We start from the raw sequence: 20,256 nt of genomic DNA on the forward strand, positions 1-20,256 counted from the left end.
AAAAAAAACCCTCATGTATGCATTGATTAAAATGCATCTGCATCTGCTATGTATATCTGTAGGCTAAATATTTGTGGGATAAATTCCCAGAAGATCTGGTAGGGTCAAAGAGTATGAGTAATTGAAATTTGGGTGATTATTTGCAAACTGTTCCCCACAGAGGTTACACCATTTTGCATACCAATTAGCAGCAGCATATCTGAACATTTATAAGCCTGTTTTCAGAATTGTAACAGGCTAAAAGGTTCAGTGAGCTCAACATCCCCATGAGACCATCTATATATATATTTTGAGTTTCGGGGGTTTTTTTTCCTTAGTGATAAGCTCCAGGAAGAAGCTCTATCTCAGAAATATTTCTTCTTTGTCTCCATGGTGACACTTACCTAGTTAGAAGCCTAAATTATTGTTCCTAGGTTACAACAGTAAAAACTCAGGATGGAAACACTCTGCCACTCCCTGTTTTAAAAATGGGAAGAGATAAGTGAGCGCAGGGGCCAAATGGTGCATACGACAAATCCCATGCCTGGGGACTGGGCCACTGACGCCTTGTGTGAGTGTATATTGGGGGGTAGAACTTTCTGGTCCCTGAAGCCTTCTCCATTGTTACCTTCAGGCATTCGAGGAAAAAGCTAATTTGTACTGGTTTTTGTTTCTTCCTCTGCAGAGCACTCAGCGAGGGGCAGGTGGAAGCAGGGGCAGTTATGAGCTTGCCTTTCATTCTCAGTTCCTCTAAACAGAGACTCTTGCAGTTTCCTGGGGGTGACCTTGATCATTTAAATACATTTGAATTTCTTTTTTGGCTATTGAGTCAAGATGGAAAGAAAGTGTTCTTCAAGGACAAGTGCAAAATGGAATCGGTTGATCTCATTTTCTTTTTCATTTGGGGAGCAATCAGGGGGAAAAAAAGAATTTGACCGAGCCCCTGGGCAAACCTCATGGGACAGAAGGAAGGAACCACATTCATAGTCCTTAGTGTCGTATGGGCAGCGGTAGGTGGAACTAAGATGTCCTTGGAAAAGTCTCATCTGTCTTCTTGGCAAAATGGCTGCCCTGGAAGCCTGAGGCTGTGAGTTAGAGCCACGGCACCACACATGGACGAGGAGCCCTAGTCCAGCAGCCCTGGCTTTTGGTAACCCTGGTGCCACAGGAAAATGTGTGCACTCTCCGGTGACCACAGGCAAGAGTGTGCAAGACTGTCAGCACAACAACAAAAAGGGAAGGAAGGGAAGGGAAAGGCACCAGAAAGGGTCAGGAATGTGGGCCAGGTGGCAGAGCACGCGTCTGGCACGTGGAGGACCCTGGGTAGGATTCTTGGTACTACCTGCCTTGCCCAGGGCGTTCAGTAGTAACCCTGTTGTCCCTAAGCACTACCTGGCATCCTAACCCTTCCCACAGCCCCTCCCCCCACCACCACCATCTTTTTTTCTGTCACTTGGAATTCATATATGAAAATGTGCCCGCAAGGGGCTGGGGCAATAGCACAGCAGATAGCACGCAGCCGACCCGGGGTTCGATTCCCAGCATCCCATATGGTCCCCTGAGCACCACCAGGAGTAATTCCTGAGTGCATGAGCCAGGCGCAACCCCTGTGCATCACTGGGTGTGACCCAAAAAGAAAAAAAGAAGAAAAAAGAGTGCCCGCAAGCAGAAAGGATATGAGGGAGGGAGTGACTATGAAGACCTGCTGGCCACACCGTGTTACCTGTTTGGGAATCCGCAGATGTTCTCTCTGACAGGTGAATCCAACCCTAGATTCTGAAAAATCCCACGTTCAGTGAAATGACAGTGATCAGGGAACCCTGGCAGTGATCAGGGAACCCTGTTAGGATCTAGGGATCAAATCAGGAATGACGATGTGATAATGTGACATGAAATAATGATTATGTGAAAGATAAGCACCTTTCCCCCAGACTATCTGCAGCCCTCAGTGTTATTTCTTGTCTCTGTGCTCAGGAGTGACCCCTGGAGGTTCTCCGGGGTACTACGGGCAGTGGCGAGGTTTGAACCACTGATTGATCAATTCCATGCAAGGCAAGCGCCCCACTTGCTGTATGTGTCTATCTGGGGTGGGATGAGGGGAGGAAACACAATACTGGAGAAAACCCACACAGACATTGGTAGTACAACTGCCCCTCCACCCAGTTTGTAGCCCCTCTCAGGAATCTCTTTTGCTCATTAACATGATAATGAAAAGGCGGTACTTGAGGAACTGCTCGGCTTAAAACAAAAAGGCTCCTTGCAGGTTTGACTTTGCCCTAGAAAATTCCTTTCACTGTGAGGCTGGAGCGATAGCACAGCGAGTAGGGCGGTCCCCTTGCACGCAGCCAACAAGGCTGACCCAGGTTTGATTCCCAGCATCCCATGTGGTCCCCCGAGCACCGCCAGGAGTAATTCCTGAGTGCATGAGGCAGGAGTAACCCTGAGCATCGCTGGGTGTAACCCAAAAAGAAAAAAAAATCCTTTCACTGCTTGGGTTCTAGACTCAAATTCTACATTCAGTGAGGCCTGATTTAATTTGTCCAGCTTTATGTATGATGCTTTTCGAAGTGAAGACTTTTATTCTTGCTGTTTCTTTATTGGTACACAATTAGTCTTTGCATTCTGGCTAAGTTGTGATTTCAGCCAGAAGACAAAGACAAACAAAACAGTATCTTGGGTGATAATAACTCCAAATCAGTTATTTGCCATACTGGGCACAACAACTTGACATAACAAATGTTTTTGCTTTTTGTCTCTCTGTTTTGACATCTTAAAGACAGCTACTGAAACATTTCCTCACTGCCTGTCTGCAGTTTGGCCTCCTTGATCTTTTTAAGCTTCTCTCCCTGAACAGATGTGTGCTCATATTCACTAACTACAGCAAATGAATTGCAATTATGTTATTTACATCAATAATAGTCCTTCAAAAAAAAACTAACAATAAAAACTCCAGTCAGTACTTTTTCTTTTTAATGGATAATTGCTCAAAATAGCTTAGGAAAACAAAGAAATTGATTGCTTCGGCTAACCAAGAAAAATCTTTACAATGAAAAGTACTTTAGACTAGTGACCTAAAAATCTAATAACCTCACTCCCAAAGTTCTGTTCATTATTGAGAAACTGCTGTTCTGTGCGCTTTTTGGAGGGCAGGGGCACACCCAGGAGCGTCCTGAGCTTCCTCCTGGCTCTGTGTCAGGGTCATCCCTGGTGGCGCTCCGGAAACCATAGGAGATGCTGGGGATTGCACCCTGTGTTGGCCACGTGCAGAAAACAAGTGTCCTGCCTGCTGTTCTCTCTCTCCAGCCTTGGTATTTTTTTTCTTAATGAATACACCTCGTTGGATATTAAATTGGAAAATTTCTTTTACAGATGTTATGTAGGTGGAACCCATGTGTGGCTCGCGTGAGTCGGGAGGAGAGAAAGACGGTCACTTTCTCTCCATCTGCCTCTGCCACCTGGGACCCAGGGTTACTGGGTTCTTGTCTCGCTTGCAGAAAAGAATTTCAGGAGTAGACCAGTAGTGAAGTAAAATGGATTTTATTTTGGAGGGTTTTTGAAGGTGTGGAGGGGAGAGAGTGAGGGGAGAGAGAGAAAGAGCGAGCAAGAGAGAGTGAAAGAGAGCGAGAGAGAAGAGAGAGAGAGAGAGAGAGAGAGAGAGAGAGAGAGAGAGAGAGAACGCAGGGCTTCTCCAAGGGGGAAAGAACCCCTATACACATCCCAGCATTAGACACGTAGCATGAAAATACACATCTCAGGAGGCAGAGATGTGGGCGATACATGTGCTCAGGCACCGCATGTACTCGGCCACGCGGGCGGGCGCAAGCAGCACACGGGCTCGGGCAGCAGATGTGCGCCCTTCCTTTGTTCAAGGTGACTTTTATAGGCTCTTCTCAGGTTGTCTTGATTCAGAACATTTCTGGAGTCTTCTGGGGCTGAATCACTAAAGTTAATTGGATTAAGGGAGAGGTCGGAAGGTTTGAGTAACTTCCTGGGGAGGGGTCCAATCTCCCCAGGGCCTGCTGCTGAAGGTTTTACCAGGTCTCTGTTTTCCGTTTCCACAGGGTGGATCAGTCTTAGAATTTTCCTCCCAGAAGTTTTGCTGACCTAAGTCTCATTGCTGAGGGCCTTTCCCTGTCTACCTGCCTACAGCAGATGTAGCAAAATGTAATAACAAATCAAAGATGATGATCATTTGGTCAGGGGTTAGTAGAACTCAGAGCAGAGCTGGTAATATGGCTGAGGAGCAACCGGGGCTGGTGACATGGGGCACAGGCTCTGCAAGTAGGAGCACTGGGCTCTAGCTCCAGCACTGCAGGGTCCCCCCAGTGGCCAGTCACCACTGTTGCCAGGAGTGGGCTCCCCACCCCACCCCCACCCCACCAAAAATAATTCCATGTGACCGGGGGCCAGAGAGATAGTACAGGGGATAAGGTACTTGGACTCAGCCTGTATATATATATATGTGTGTGTGTGTGTGTATATATATATATTTTATATTTTTATATGTGTGTACACACACACACACACACACACACACACCCAGGAATGAGCCCTGAGCATTGCCCCACTATCCACACTAGGAAAATTTAGAAAAAACTAGGAATAACTGCTGGGTCTACTTCTATCTGTTTTATATTTTGGGGTGAGGGAGGAATAAACGCAACTTTATATGATCACAGATTTTGTTTCAACTGAGTGTAGGTCTTCTCTTTGTTACAAAATAAGAAAACATTAAAGGTCACTTGACTGACCCCACCAGTTCACAAACTTAAAGGAAGATCCCTAGTTGAAGTCTATTAGAACTTTTAAAGAAAAAATTAAAAAATGTCTTCACAATTTCCCATGTGTAGCATACTACAAATTCATGTACAGTATGCTATAGAATGTTCAATGTGTAGCATACTACACATGAAATTGTTTCTTGAATCAAACAAAATGTTCATTAAAAAAAAAGAATAAGACTATGCCAAAAGCTATACTGAACCCCAGTGCTCAATGACAAACTAGATAAAGAAGCTCTGGTTAGGGCCCCACCAGAAGTGGTTTCTGATAGCAGAGGCAGGAGTAAGTCCTGAGTACCACCGGGTGACTCCAAAACCAAAACCAAACAAAACTATAAGGAAACGAACACACAAAAACCTGTCAAAAACCTAAGAACGCTAACGCCTAGACTCAGCAAAACTGTGAAGGTGGAGGCCAGACAGAGTGATAGCACAGCAGGTAGGGTGTTCGCTTTGCACGCAGCTGATCCAAGTTCAATCCTCGGCACCCCATATGGTCCTCTGAGCACCACCGGGCATAATTCCTGAGTGCAGAGCCAGGGATAACATCTGAGCATCGCTGGGTGTGGCCCCCAAACCAAATAAAACAGACAAAACCACCAAGGAGTTGTGAAGCAATGTTTCTGAAATTCTACAATGATAAACTAATAAAAGCCCAATACAAAGGATACAGAATAAAGGCGATTGCTATGACAGTATTATTTAACTATTGATTCGGCATCGTTTACTGTAATATAGGGAAACCAATGTTTAGATACCCACAATAGACAGATACCCAGGTCTGCAGTCCTGCGAACTTCCCATCCACCACTGAAATCAGTAAGCCATGCAGAGTGATGGATGCAGATTAGCATCTAATGGGCCCAATCAAGATGGATAGGCACAAAACACACCATTATGTACTGCTAGCTACAGACGTGAAATTGTACCATATGGACAGTTAAGGGGGACGGCACATATATAATTAAGTAGCAAATGGTGAGTACAGATGAAATGTGTTGAAGGAATTACAGACTAGAAGGAAGAACATTGCCATGGATCCTCAGGAAAGATAACACTTTTAAACTCTTAATTCTAAATGACAGAAACCTAATTTAAAGTAGGTTAGCTGAGGCGGGGGAAGCAACTGGATGATTCAACTAAGTTCTGACAAGGACAGAGGCGCATTTGTGCTCCTGATAACTCCATTACCGGCTCTCTAGCTCCACAAAGAATCTTTCCTCTTGTTGCTTCTTTACTTCTGAAGCTCAGCTTCGTGATCTTAGACTGAAGATCATGATCTTTACCTTTTCCTAGAAGGCTAGCGCCAGAGAGAAAAGGACTCATTCTTAAACTCAAATTCAGGAAAATCCAAGGTCAAGCCTCTAACTGGCCAGTCTTGAGCCCTGCGCTTTGCCCTGGTATCAGGGTTGCTGGGATCACACCTTGGGGAATGGGTGGGAAGCATCCTCCCCCAAGAAAACGCAAGGGCTGGCTGCATTTTCTGGAAAGAGTGAGCAGTGGTGGAGGACAGACGAAACGAAAGCTATGCGACCCCTAAGTGAGGCGCAGAAGCTAGAGAAGTCTGAATTGTCCACAGGAAGCAGGAACATACTGGCACCGAGACTAGATGCTCCTCTCCTCTGAGTCAAACCTTTAAAAATCTTCCCTTTGAGGGTCTGGGACATAGCTCAAGGGGAGAGAGCACATGCGATGCACGCGGATGCCCAGGTTGGGACCACAGGATCCCCAGTATCATGGGAGTGAGCTGGAGCAGTGTAGCAGCAGTGACCCCCGAGTAACACTGACAGTGAGTGGCCCCCAAATCAAGCAACCCACCCAAACTCTTCACTTCCGGTTCAAACAGACAAGAAGGAGGTGGTTCCGGAGTATCCCTAACCAGGGGATATGCTGGATATTTATTTAGTTACGTAAGGACAACAGAGGGCATGAAATAAACTAGAACAGATGAGAATGCCCACTCAGAGTCCCATTAGGAGACGGAACCCACCGAGTAATCTGCACAGGGAAAGGTCAACAAAGAATTATGCTGACAATAGGTGGTTAGGTAAGGAAAGCTTGACTCCTAAGAGAAAAATAGAATTCCAAAGGACATACAAACAGCTGATTGTGAGCAGCCCCTTGGAGCTGACATCTAGCCATGACTGAAAATGGCCTGGGCTCAGCTCGCCAGAAGAACGGCTAAGTTTGCCAAAGTGCTATATCCCAGTGAGGTGCAAGATCCCCAGCCCTGTGTGGTCCTCTGAGTCCTACCAGGAGTAGGCCCTGAGCACTCTTCTGGGTGGGCCCCAAAGAAAATCAAAATGAAAATGAAAATATGTGACATACCGGGAGAAAAAGAAAACTCAGTCGATTATTTTATATGAATTATTCTCGGGTGTGGAAGCTTCCAAGTGGTGTTCCAGCAGTTGAAAAACGAGTATGACATGTTCAAACTGAGATGAGTGAAAACTTTTAATTAGGAAAGAGATATGGGTTGAGCTAACCAAAGAGACAAACACAGGTTTGATTTTTTTCCTTTTTTTTTTGGAAAAGAAAAAATATGGTTCCCAAAGCACTGCCAGGAGTCTGAGTGCAGAGCCAGGGGCAATCCCTGAGCATCGCTGGGTATGACCCAAAAAGACAAAAGAAAAGAAAACCTAGCTGATTATTTTATATGAAATAAAATTCATATAAAATTTTATATAAATTTTAATTTTTTGTTTTTATATTGGCTGGAAGGAACAAAGAAATCTGTAATTGGCTGTGCTCAATTAATTGTAAACACCACTGCACTCGGACCCGGAGGGAGAACAGTGCAGTCTCCTGCCCCCGCGCCTGGCTATTCCTCGCCGGGGCCCCTTGGAAGGGAGCGGGTTGAGCTTTCCTCCCCGCCCTGACCAGGGCCCTGGCAGCCGAAGACCTCCAGGACCAGCCACCACCATGCTGAGACCACTCTCCGCACACCTGAAGGTACCGGCAGAGGGACAAAGCCACGTGGGTTCTGGGGCCGAGATCTCCAAGCCTACTCGGATTGGAGTCGAGCATCCTCCACCCAGATCCTTCAGATTCCAGTAGGCGGGGGTCACACCCACCAACTGGCCCCCTGGCGCCATGTAATCCCATCAGCGGCCAAGACTCAGAGACTATAAAAACCAGCTCCCGGAACCCGGACATCTTATTATGACATCTCATTCCTACTTTGACAAACTGGCAGGCTACCGAATGTAGCCTGCCCACACGGCAGAGTCTGGCAAACTCCCCGTGGCGTACCCAATATGCCAAATACCAGTAACAATGATGGGTCTCATTCTCCTAAAGAGCCTTGAATATAATCTCAGGGCTAGGATGAAGGAGACGTTACTGGGGCCTGCTCGAGGCAATCGACGAATAACAGGATGATCTGTGATCTGTGATCTGATTGGCTGGAGCGATAGCACAGTGGTAGTGGTAGGGTTTGCCTTGCGCACAGCAAGCCTGGCCAAGCCGGGTTCGATTCCTCCGCCCCTCTCGGAGAGCCCGGCAAACTACCGAGAGTATCTCGCCCGCACGGCAGAGCCTGGCAAGCTCCCCGTGACGTATTCGATATGCCAAACACAGTAACAACAAGTCTCAAAATGGAGACATTACTGGGCCTACTTGAGCAAACTGATGAACAACCGGAGGACAGTGTTTGATGTTGTTGTTGTTGTTGTTTTTATTTTTAGTTTTTCAAGAATGAAACTCTGGGGGATTTACAGTGTGTAAAGTGCTTGCCCAGCATGCAGCAGGCCTGGATTTGAGCCCTAACATCCCAGATGGCCCCCAAGACTACCAGGAGTGATCCTTGCACACAGACTCAGAGCACTACTGGGTGTGGCCCCCCAAACAAAACAAACAAACAAATAAATACATCAAGGAACGAAACACTCACTCAGAGGTGACACAGAGGTGATAACAAAAGCCAGAACTTTCTTAAGGAAGAGATGGGGGTCACCACTTACTTGCAGAGGAAGAGTTTGCAAATGGCGCTCCTTTGAAGCAGATCAGACTGAGAAGTGCCCGCTGAAGAGGCCCCCTCTGGACGCATGGGGAAGATGGGGGTGCAGAGAGGCAGGACCAGCACTGGATCGATCAGATCAGACCTGGAAAGACCTCTCTACTTTCTCCTCAGGGTAGGCAAGACAGAGCAGCAAATGACGCGCCGGCCTGATGTGCAGCTGACCTGGATTCGAGCCCCAGTAGCCTGAATGGTCCCTGAACCTCATCAGGACTGATCCCTGAGTGCAGAGTCAGGGAGGGGAGGGGGGAGCATGAGGGAAGGGGTTTATGGCCCAAAGATGTGGGGCATGGGGGAGGGAAAAAGAAAAATAAAGGGATTCTTTCCTGGTGGGCCAGGGAGGAGGCTCAAAGAACCGAGCACATGCTTTGCCTGCAAGTTTCCTAGGACCACAAGGGCTTCCAAGAACCTTCCGGAGTAACCTCCTAATTCCCACCCAGCACTGAGCTGGAAGAATCCTCCTAAACGCACCTGGGCGTGCCCCCTCACTAAAATTCTAAGTTGAACAAAACTATGTATTTTTTTTTTTCTGGTGTGGTTCGGAGACCATACTGGGTGCTGGGGATTGAACCCGGGCCACATTGAGTGTACAGAAAATATCCTCTCTGTTATACCATCTTGCCAGCTTCTGGGATATAATTCTTGCAAAGGAAACAGGGCTCCCAAAACTATCTGCTTAAAGTGATGCAAAAATATGCTAGACTATGTAGCCTAATTGAACGTCCTAAGACAACAAAAATGGTTAATGATGCTTATTTTTCTCTCACAAAGCAATCTGGAGGTGATCCCAGGGCCGACAGGTCTGCCAGACCTCCTTGCTCGGGTTATCTCTCAGAGTTCAGTCTTTGATGGTCAAAGCCCTCTTAGTTTCAGTGGCCACTGGGAAGTAGGAAAGGCAGCGGTGAGGTGGGGACGAGGCTTAATCTCTAAGATCTGGAAGCTAAACCCCTTGAATTTGACTTTTATTCTATTGGCCTTAAAAAGCCATGTGGTCCCATTTAGTTCCAGTATAGATTGGGAAATGTGGTCCAAAGTTGATGGCCACATTTCTAGCTGATTAATTTTCAGGGGAATATTACATAAAATATAAAGTGAGAGCCCGGCAAGCTACCGAGAGTATCTCGCCCGCACGGCAGAGCCTTGGCAAGCTCCCCGTGATGTATTCGATATGCCAAACACAGTAACAACAAAGTCTCCAATGGAGACGTTACTGGGCCCGCTTGAGCAAATCGATGAACAACGGGAGGACAGTGACCAGTGACCAGTGATAAAGTGAGGATAAGACAAGATGTAGTTACAAGCCTTTGAAAAATAGATTTTTTTTTTGAGGTGATGGAAATCAAACCGGGATCTCACACTACACACGCTCTGTCACTTAAGCTATATTCCTAGCCTAGAAAAATGAATCTAAATGAAAATGATCTTTCTTCATTAAATAGGATTTTTTTTTGTTTTCTGTTTGTGTTTGTTTGGGGGTCACACCTAGTGATGCTCAGGGGTGACTCCTGGTTTTGGACCCAGAAGTCACCCCTGGAGGTGCTCAGGGGACCATATAGGGTGCTGGGGATTGAACTTGGGTCGCCTGTGTGCAAGGAAAACACCCTATTCATTTAATATTGCTCAGGCCCGCAAATAGGATTTTGAGGGGTAGGAGTAAAATATTTGTATTTTTAGAGAAAGGATATTTTTGCTACATGGCAATGAAGCCCAGCCATCATGCGGTAACTTTAAGGGTTTTGTTAGTTAAAAACAAATTGCACTTACTGGCTAGTTTACTACAGAACTAGTATGTATCAAGGATATAACAGTAGTGATCAGTTTCATGCATTATTAAAATATAATGTCATTACTAGACAAAATACTAGACATTATACAGTATCTACCAGTAAAGATAAAATAATGGGCATATTACCCATATTACTTATCTATTGCTTTGGAACAGGTTACTCCAAAATTTAACAGCTTAATCCAACACACATTTGTTCTGTTTCTGAGGTCAAAATCTCTGACTTTCAATATTAAGAACTCAAAGACCAGCTGGGGTTCCAAACTCAGGGTTCCTCGTTAGGTTGGAGTTGAGTCCAGCCTGGGGCCCAGGAGAGGCTCAAAGGGCTCTTGTGCACATGTTGCATGCAGGAAGACTGGTTCGATTCCTGGCGCCTCATGTTCTCCCAAGCCTCTCAGGAAGCGACTAGAGCACCAGCACCACTGGATGTGATCCAAAAACAAATAAAACAACCAAAAATCACAAACCCCCAATTAAAAAAAAATCTAAGTGAGACTTTGTCTAAGTTTGTTTATGACACACTGCCATGTTTCTTCCACTCTGAGTCACCTGAGCAAGGGAGTTGAAGCAAGCAACCCAATGCCAAAAGTGTGTCTTATCTCCTCATCTCAGAGGCCACATGCCATCACTTCTGCTTTTTCAGTTTCATTATGCAGCTAACCTTGTACTAGGTGGGGTGATTACCCAAGAATTGAATACCAGCAACAGGGACCATTAGGGATGCTTGAGATTATAGCATAATTCCAAACTGGGGGAAAAGTGATACTGCCGGGGGGAAGTCCCTGACAGAAATATCGATGGTTAAAATAAAAAGTCCTTCCAATTAGCAGCTGTAGTGTTTGTTCTGAGTGAACAAACAGGCTTGAGGTTAGTAACGGCAGACAGGAGGGGAAAAAAAAGTTGGTTGATTTTTTCGATGAACTAGATTAATTTCCTTAGCTTTTCCAGAACATTGACTCAGATTTTGATTCAAACTATTTAACACTTAAAAAATTTTTTTTAACTTTATTTTTAGTCACACCTAGAGGTGTTCAGGACTTACTCCTGGCTCTGGGCTTAGGGATCACCCTTGAAGGCACCTGGGGACCATATGGGGTGCAGGGCAATTGAATCTGGGTTGGCCACTACAAGACCAGCACCCTACCTGCTGTACGACCGCTCCCGCGCCCATCAACTACTTAATACTTTTTGAAAAGTTATTTTTTTAACCTAACGATAGCTAACCTAAAAGCACGTTTTATTTCATCTTGTATGATAAATCTATATAAATTGAATTCTCCACTTTGATGAAAAGGACTTCCTTGAAGTGAACATTTTTCAAACAGATGCAGGATCTGGAAGTTTCAGAAGTGGAGGTGAAAACAAGAAAATAAGAAAGGCTCCTTTGAAAGTAATTGGGTGTTCTCTAAGTTTGGGTCTAGTTTTAAGTCATCGGATACACTGATGTTCCCTGCACAGTGAGCTATATTGGGGATTTGGCAGAGAGAGGGTCTGTCTTGGATTAAGTCTCAAAATACCTAAAGGATTTCCTTAAACAGGCCCAGGGGCAGACACAACAGGTGTTTCCTTCTAATTCTGGAACCAGAGGCAGCCGCTTGTGCACCCGCTCAGCAGATGAGGGCAGTAATTAATTCTGCCAGGGCATCAAGTGTACGAAAGGCTGTAATTGTATTGTTCTAGTGACAAATCACATTTTTACCAGATAGCAGAAAATTCTGCATGCAAGTGGCTGGTTTCTGGCACTGCATGGTCCTCTGATCGTTCGCTCAGAGTGACACACTAGCACTGAGTGGGGAGTAAGCGGAAGGTGGTCCCAACATAAGCAAAAATATGTAAGGTGAGTTCTACTGTTAGATTCTATGTTAGAACTTATTTAAGTAGACTAAATTTCTTAAATGATGCACAGGGGTTACTCCTGATTCTGCATTCAGGAATTGCTCCTGGCGGTGCGCAGGGGACCATGTGGGATGCTGGGAATCGAACCCGGGTTAGCTGTGTGCAAGGTAAATGCCCTACCCACTGTGGCTATTGCTCCAGCCCGCTTCAGAAATTTTTACGAAAAATTTAATGTTAGGAAAAGATATCGTTTGCCTATGGTATAGGAAAAAGTCTGTTGCTTATGAAATTCACCTTAGAGACTATTCCATAATTTCTCCCTCCCACCCCACCCTTCGGCCATTTGTGTCACAGCCTGCGTACTCAGGAGTTATTTCTGGCTCTGCCCTCAAGAATTACTCCTGGAATTACTTCTGCTGCAGGAACTGTATGTGATGCCGGGGACCGAACCCGGGTAGTCCCTGTGCAAGACAAACATCCTCCTGTACTATCACTCCAGTTCTGAGAAAACTCCTGTTACGAATTAATTGTTTATGCTTTAGGGTTTACATGTTACTTTGGAACTTTAAAAGGGAAGTTACTATAAAAGTGACAGCCATGTTGTAAATTAACCACTTTACAACAATGGAGTGAAAAGTAGATGCAATGTTGGGGCTGGAGCAAAAGCACAGAGGGTAGGACGTTTGCCTTGCACGCCGCCGACCCAGCATCTCATATGGTCCCGAGCACTGCCAGGGGTAGTTCCTGAGTGCAGAGCCAGGAGGAACCTCGGTGCATCGCCTGATGTGACCCAAAAAGCAAAGATAAAAAAAAAAAGTATATGCAATGTAAATATGCTTCTGAATGCAACGTAAATACACTTAAGAAAAGGAAAGCAACAGGCTTCAGAGAAATTAAGTTTTTCTAAGTGATTCCAGTGTTTATTGATGACATACAAACGACTCTGGGACAAGAAAATTTGTGTTCTCGAGAAGCAGCTGGAATTGCAGAGCTTTAGGCATTAAGGGGGGGAAAAAAAAGCCAGGGATGTAGCTCAGCTCAAGAGCTCACGTCTTGCAAGCCTGAGGTCCTGGGTTCGAACCCTTCCAACCACGGCAATGCCTCCGCTCCAGCGCAGCCGCCCCAACGAGAGCGAATATGCCACTAATAATAGCACGAAATCGCTACCAACAAATGAGCTCAGATAAGAGATTGCAGTAAATTTCCGCCGGCCTCCCCGCACCTGCCCCGCCTCGCCGCCCTACACGTCTAAGCCTGCCGCAACCTTTCCCCGCACCCCTCCCCACCAGCACGTCAGGACGGGACGGAGCCTTCAAAAACGCTTTCTTGGCCACGAATGACACTTATTAAGGACACCAGACGCCCGTGGTCACTTCGGAACGCCCGCGCGCACTGCACCGGGCCGGGGCGGTCCTGGGGGGCCCTGCCGGCCCCTTCCTCAACTCAGCTCCCGGGGGTCGCACGCGGGAGGGGCGCTCAGACCCCGGGCGAGCCGCGCGGGCTCTAAGGAGCAATTCTCAGGGGAAATTTACTGGGGAAAGGGGTGGGGCTGGGGGGGGGCAAAACTTTTTATTTTTTTCCTGATCCGTGACATCTCTGTGTGCGGAGGTAGCTGAGACAGAGGCCCCGGGGATCAAAAATAAAATAAAAAAAAAAGAATTAAAAAAGGGGAGAAAAATAAGAAAAAAAAAGAAAAAGAAAGAATTAAGAAGCAGAGACGCGGCGGCCAAGCAAGGCGGCAGCAGCAGCAGCAGCAGCGCCGCGCCCGGGGCCTGAGCAGAGCGAGAGCTCCGGGCTCACGAGCATCCGCCGTCCTCGCGGCCCGCCCCAGGCCGGTTCTAGAAGGTTCGGGGCCGCGGGGCGCGCGGCGGGGCCCGCTCTCCAAGGAGACGGCGCGCGGACGGCGCCGGGGGGCGGGGAGCGGACAGGTGCGCCCCCTCTGGAGACACACAAAGGGCCGCGGCGGTGGCCCGCGTGTCCCTGGCAACTCGGCGCACGCCGGGCGCGCGCCCCGCCCGCGGCCCCGCGGCGCAGGCCGGGGCGGACTGAGGGACGCACGGGCCGGCGGGCGGGCCCCGCCCCACTCGGCCTGCGAGCCGCCGCGCCCGGGAAGCGCCCAGCGGCCCCGCGCGGCCGTAGGGACTTGTAGTCCGCGGGCCGCGCCGGCGCCGCCCCCCGAAGCGCGGCCCCGCCCGCCGCCGGCCCGACTTCCGGCCGCGGCCCGGACTACAACTCCCGGCGTGCTCCGCGCCGCGACGCCCTTTTTTTTCCCCCCGCTCCCCCCCCCCCCCCCGCGAAAGCGAAAACAAACCGGGGGCGGCGCGGCGGCCGCCCCGCCCCTCGGGCGCCCTCGGGCGAGGTTGGGGGTGGGGGAGGCGCCGGGCCGCGTCTTTTCTCTCGTGGCGGCCTCGGGGCGTGCGCGCGCCGGCCCGGGCTCGCAGGCCTCGCTCGCTTCCGCCGCGTCGGCGGCCCCGCGCTCGCGCTCGCTCGCTCCCTCGCCCGCCCGTCCGCCCGCCCGCGTGTGCGCGCGCGCGCGCGCCGGGGGCCTCTCGTGTGTGTGTGTGTGCGTGCGTGTGCGTGTGTGGCGTTCGCCCGCCCGGGACGGGGGTCCGAGTCGCGGGGGCGGGCGGGGGGTGGGGGCGAGCTCCCCGAGGGCCGCGAGCGGAGGCGTCGGGGGCGCGGGGCGGGGGGAGAGCGAGGCTCCCCGTTGGCGGCGGCGGCGGCGGCGCGCGCCGGGCCATGCACTAGGCGGCGCGGCCCGCCCGGCTCGCCCGGCCCGCGCGGCCATGTGGGGCTGAGCCCGCGCCGCGCCGCGCCTGCAGCGTCGCGCCGGCCAACATGGAGGCGGCCGTCGGCGTCCCCGACGGCGGGGAGCCCGGCGGCGCGGGGCCCCGCGAGGACGCGACGCCCATGGACGCCTATCTGCGGAAACTGGGCTTGTATCGGAAGCTGGTGGCCAAGGACGGCTCGTGCCTGTTCCGGGCCGTGGCCGAGCAGGTAAAAGGGAGCGCGGGGACGCGGGCGGCGGGCGGGCGGGCGGCGTCACCACGGCGGCCCATTGTCACGCCGGCCCGGGACGCGCGGCCCGGGGCGTCGGGGTGGGGGTGGGGGGGGGTTGGGGGCGGGGGGGAGCTGGAAAGCGAAACCGACCCGGCCGGCCCGAACCGGAACCGGGGAGGCGGCGAGAGGGGGGAGGTGCCGGGTGCGGGCGGCCCGGGCGATTCTCGTCGCCATCCGGTTCCGCATTCACCTTCTCCGCCCGCCCGCCCGCCAACTCCCGTCTCTCTCTCTCTCGGGGGCGGGGAGAAGGCTTTTTTTTTTGAAATTTTTTTTAATAATAATGATTATCAAAAACATCCAGCCCCCTCCCCCACATAAAAATAAAAACAACCCCAGAAAACCCAGACTGGGAAGGTGTTGGGGCGGGGGGGGCCCCACGAGGGTCTCGCCGAGACGCGGCGCCGGGTGGAACACGTCGAATGTTTGCAAAGAACGGTCGGGGAGTCGGTTCCAGGCTCGGAGGCTAAAAATAGCGTCAGGGGGAAAAGAAAAATTTAAAAAAAAAAAAGAAGTCCGTGTGGGAGCTGCGACGAGCGAGGCCGCCGCCGCTGCCGCCGCCGCCGCCGCCGAGGAGTCGCCCTTCCTCGCCCAACTTTCCGACGTGTAATGGGGCCAGCTTGAACTTTTCGGGCCGGGTGGGGGAGGGGCGTGGGGGGTGGGTGCGCAGGGCTGACTCCGGGCGCGGTGCTCCCGGGAGCACGCCTGGCCCCGGCCCTGGCGGCGTCGGGGGTAGGGATCGAACCGGGGCCGCCGGCGGAGCAAGTGCCTTCCACGCCCCACCGACCCGCGGGGTCTCTTCCCCGCTCCAGACCCCACCCCCTCGCCTCCCCCCCCCAAGTCACCCTCCAGCTCCTCCAAGTCACCTTCCGACTCCCCCCAAGTCACCCTCCCCCCCAACCCCCCAAGTCACCCCTGCAGCCCCCCCGTTTCCCGGGAAGCCGGTGCTGGTTCGGGTTGATCCCGGTTACATAAGCCCCTAGGTGTGCAGTTATCCCCAGGCCCATCCTGTAGTGAGCACCGAGTTGCAGACCTCGCGGGGTGCAAGTTTCACGTTACTCTCCTAGGATTTGGGGCTTTCCAGGCAGGGGCCTGCAGTCTGCTCCCCCACCCGGGTGCGGGGTTTGGATCTTTTTTTTTTTTTGTTATCTTTTAGAAATGCTAAATAGCTTTCAGAATTCCTATTGGCAAGTAAATACTGTACTGAGCCTCTCGGAGACCCGCTGCTCCTTCTTAATTTCTTGAGTTTAGCTTCGGGCCAGCCACTTATTTTCAGAGGCCAGTCAGCTCTGTAACGGAACACTTTATTTCTCTCTCTCTCTCTCTCTCTCTTTTTTTTTTCTCCTCCCCTTTTGGTTAATGCAAGAAATGGATTTGCTGGTGAGAAAAAAAAATTGCTGCGTTGCTGGCATCCTTCAGAGATTCTTCTTGAAGCCTTGGAAGCCTAGGTCTGCCTGTTTTTCAGTTGGGCCAGCTCTCTCGTTCTCCGCTTAGAACGTTCCAGTGTCGCTGAGGGACCGCGGGTCTTTACCTCTAGTAGTTGGACGGTTGTGAATTTTCTGCCCCTCTCTCTCTCTCTGTCCAGCTTTCTTGCCCTTCCCGGACTCCTAGGCCTCAGCAGATGTCCAGGGAAAAGGTGGACATGCCTTCTGCTCACATTTATCCATCCTGTTAGCTCTAGCAGGAGTTTGCTAAGGAAGGGGAGGTAGAACGGAGTAATAAAAACAGGAAAGTATGCTGTATACTTGGAGTGCCCATGTCCTACCTTACAATCAAGCAGAAAATTTCAGTGTGAGTATTGGCCTACTTGGTTTTGCAAAGGCCTCCATTCCAGTGCTGTATCTTTCAAGTAGGAGTTCAGAGCTTGTCTCACTGACAGCTCATGAGTATCAGAGAGCATAAGGTTTTTTTGTTGTTGTTCCTCGTCATGGGGTTGCAGTTCACACCGGAGGGTATTTCCATTTGTGTGATTATGTGACCTTTTTTGGGGGGGGGGGCGGGTTATCTTCTGGCCACACCCTGTGGTACTTTGAGATACTCCTGGCTCTCCGCTCCCTTTCCTTCCAACAGCGCTTTTCTGGGGACCTCGCGGTGCCAGAGATCAAACCCTGATCTGCATGCAAAACAAGAGCACGGCCCATGCTCTGAACTTAGTACACTGACGTTCAGGATGCTCCATGTTTAAGACTAAACGTCCGGAATTTGCATGGGAAGCCTGGCTCTCCGGTAGAGCAGGCCACTAGAGGTTGGAGAACAGCAACCTGAGGATGCCCTTTGAAAATGTGTACAAAGGCCCTCCTCCACCCCAGTCATTTCTGCAGTGTTATTTCCAAGGAGTTGGGAAGAAGTATTGAGGTGCCAGTTTTCGTCCGGGGACCACATCATGCACTGCTCTGGAGCTCCCTGCAGGGAAGCGCTGTCAGGCCACTGTTGTGTCGGTCTCGGAGGGTTGAAGGGTGCAGTTGGACAAGAGTAGCCTTTCCTTCCAGATTACCTGATTTAGATAGGCCTTTCCGATCTCACACTGGACTTGGGCCTGTCGGAGGCTTGACCTGAATGAGCTCCACAGTGGAGCTAAAAATAGGGCTTTCTCAGAGGACTTCTGGAGCAGGGCGTCAGAGCTTTTCCCAGTATTTAGCACTGTCTTGTCCCATGAAAGATTAGAAAGCCTATTTCTAGCTTATTTTCAAGGATACAGTAATTTGCAAGTTACTTGAATTCCTGAGTTTCCTGGAGCTTGCACAATGAAGTATTTTTTAAAAAGTCCTTCAGCCATGCTTCTCTTAGGGTACTTGGGGTTGTAATGCACCAGTACCTAAGATTTTGGAGAATTAGCTGATTAGCTGAAAGTTTTGCTTCTGAGTAATAGCTTCAGATTTGTCTTGTAGAAAATCTGTTACAGGAGAATACGCCCCTCCCTCCCCCCCAAAAAACACACACACCAACAAGTGAGTGATGTCTGTCCTGTTTTTGATGGAAAATAAGCTGTGCCCACCTCTGCCACCTGTTGTTAGGTAAATGGCTCCAAGACTAGCTTCACTTTGCTAATGGCAGGAAAGCCCTATCAGATAACACTGGTTCATTGGAGCTAGTACTACTTGGGCCTACTACTACTACTCATGATAGTGTCTATAGCTCCTTTGATGGAAGTGGGACTGAATGTTACTTAATTGGCAAAAAAATTAAGTGCTTATTTTTTATGTAAACATTTTAAGGCTGAGGCCTTGGCATATAGAAGGATGCTATTTAATAGTGTCCTGGGACGGCAATGAAGGTACTTTGAATTAAGCTAAAGACCAGTTGAGTTTACTGAAAATTGCTGCTGCGCTCAGCTACTGTGCCTTCAGTGTAAATGGGACATAATTGCTTTTTGTACAGTTGTCCTTCTGGTTCTGGGGATGCAGTTGAGCCTTGTTTATTACCACAGAGACCTGTAAAATAGGCAGCTAGAGCCTGTTTATTCCTGAGTTCTCCGCTCTGTATGTAGAAGTGAATTGCTCAACTGGAATTGCATTTTTTTCTTAAAGAGTTTGAGCATAACTAGCACAGAATAGTAGTTAAGATGTCTCATGTAATGATTTGATTGGGAGACACTGCAAAGCGGTCTTCACAAAATCATACTTTCTTCTCTTGTAAGAGAACTTTTTACGATTTTTGTTTTCTCAGGAATGGAATTCTTAGAGTTGCATTTTAATATAAATATATATATGTATGGGTTTTTTTTTTTGGTTTTGGGGTCACACCCAGTGGTGTTCAGGGCTTACTCCTGACTGTGCTCAGGGATCCCTCCTGGTGCTGCTCAGGGGACCATATGTGGAGCTGGGGATCCAGCTGGGGTCGGCTGTGTGTAAGACAAGCAAAACAGTATCATAACTTCTAGGAGGCCTCGGTAGTAATTTGAAATGTGGCTACTTAGAATGCCGCAGTCCTGATCCTCCTCATCTCCTGACCTTTGAATGCCAGGAGCACATTCCTTGGGACACCTAGTGATAGACAATAACTTGGGTCCCTCTCTTTATTTGTGGCTGGGGGCACACCTGGCGTTGCTCAGGGATTACTCTTGCTTCTGTACACAGGACTCATTCTTGATGGGTTTGTGGGACCATATGGGATGTTGGGAATTGAACCCAGGTCCACCGCGTGCAAAATAAGCGGTGTACCGTTGTACTATGCTCTGGCCCCTTGCTTTTCTTAATCTGGCTTAAAGCATTAGTGGCAAGTCAAGGAGCGTTTGATAATAAGCCTCCCCCTACCCCCACTTAAAGCTCAGAATTTGACAAAAAGCCAGCAGACTGCCTTTTTATCGACGTAGTGTATAACATGCGTTAAACATAGACTATGATACAACATATAGGCTGTGAGGCTAGAGAATATGCTCATTCTTTGTTGTAAGACTTTATCAGGGGGTGCTTTAAGATTTGGGACAAGTTCCACGTCCTTTGGGATAACTACACAGTGGTGTTTTCTGCATCGTCTGATGCCCACTTGAATACTTTCAAAATTTGTAGACTTCATAGCTAAGGATTTCAGAATGAGTGCCTTTAGTTTTCTAAAACTGTGTTTGACTTAAATTTCTACAGAGAGTGTGAGCAGAATGTTAGAAAAGAACTGATTTTTTCTTAGGGCATAAAATCTCAGGATTTCTGTTGAAGTTGATCCTCTTTTCCAACAGCATAGGGTGGTGCTAAGGGAAGCAGATTCTGTTAACCTGGATTTGTGAAGACCAGTTAATGGCAGAGAGCTACCTAGTGGGGAAAGTGTCCTACATTTGCAAAGATTTCCTAAAATTTGTGATTTCA

General features: G+C 49.2%; 1 protein-coding gene across 3 annotated transcripts in view; it reads left to right on the forward strand.

The window, feature by feature from the left end:
• The first annotated feature begins 15,174 nt into the window (after positions 1 to 15,174).
• Positions 15,175 to 20,256, forward strand: part of OTUD4 (OTU deubiquitinase 4) — a 42,525-nt gene continuing 37,443 nt past the window's right edge. For 2 of the 3 annotated variants that reach the window (XM_056118914.1, XM_056118916.1), the window contains exon 1: positions 15,176 to 15,397. In XM_056118914.1, the coding sequence (XP_055974889.1) occupies positions 15,239 to 15,397 (159 nt within the window). In that variant the 5' untranslated portion in view covers positions 15,176 to 15,238. Of the gene's footprint in view, positions 15,398 to 20,256 lie in introns of all 3 variants that reach the window. The other variant, XM_056118917.1, reaches the window with a different exon arrangement.

This window comes from Sorex fumeus, unplaced genomic scaffold, assembly GCF_029834395.1.
Source record: "Sorex fumeus unplaced genomic scaffold, SorFum_2.1 ptg000039l, whole genome shotgun sequence".
In the NCBI taxonomy this organism is placed as follows: Eukaryota; Metazoa; Chordata; class Mammalia; order Eulipotyphla; family Soricidae; genus Sorex; species Sorex fumeus.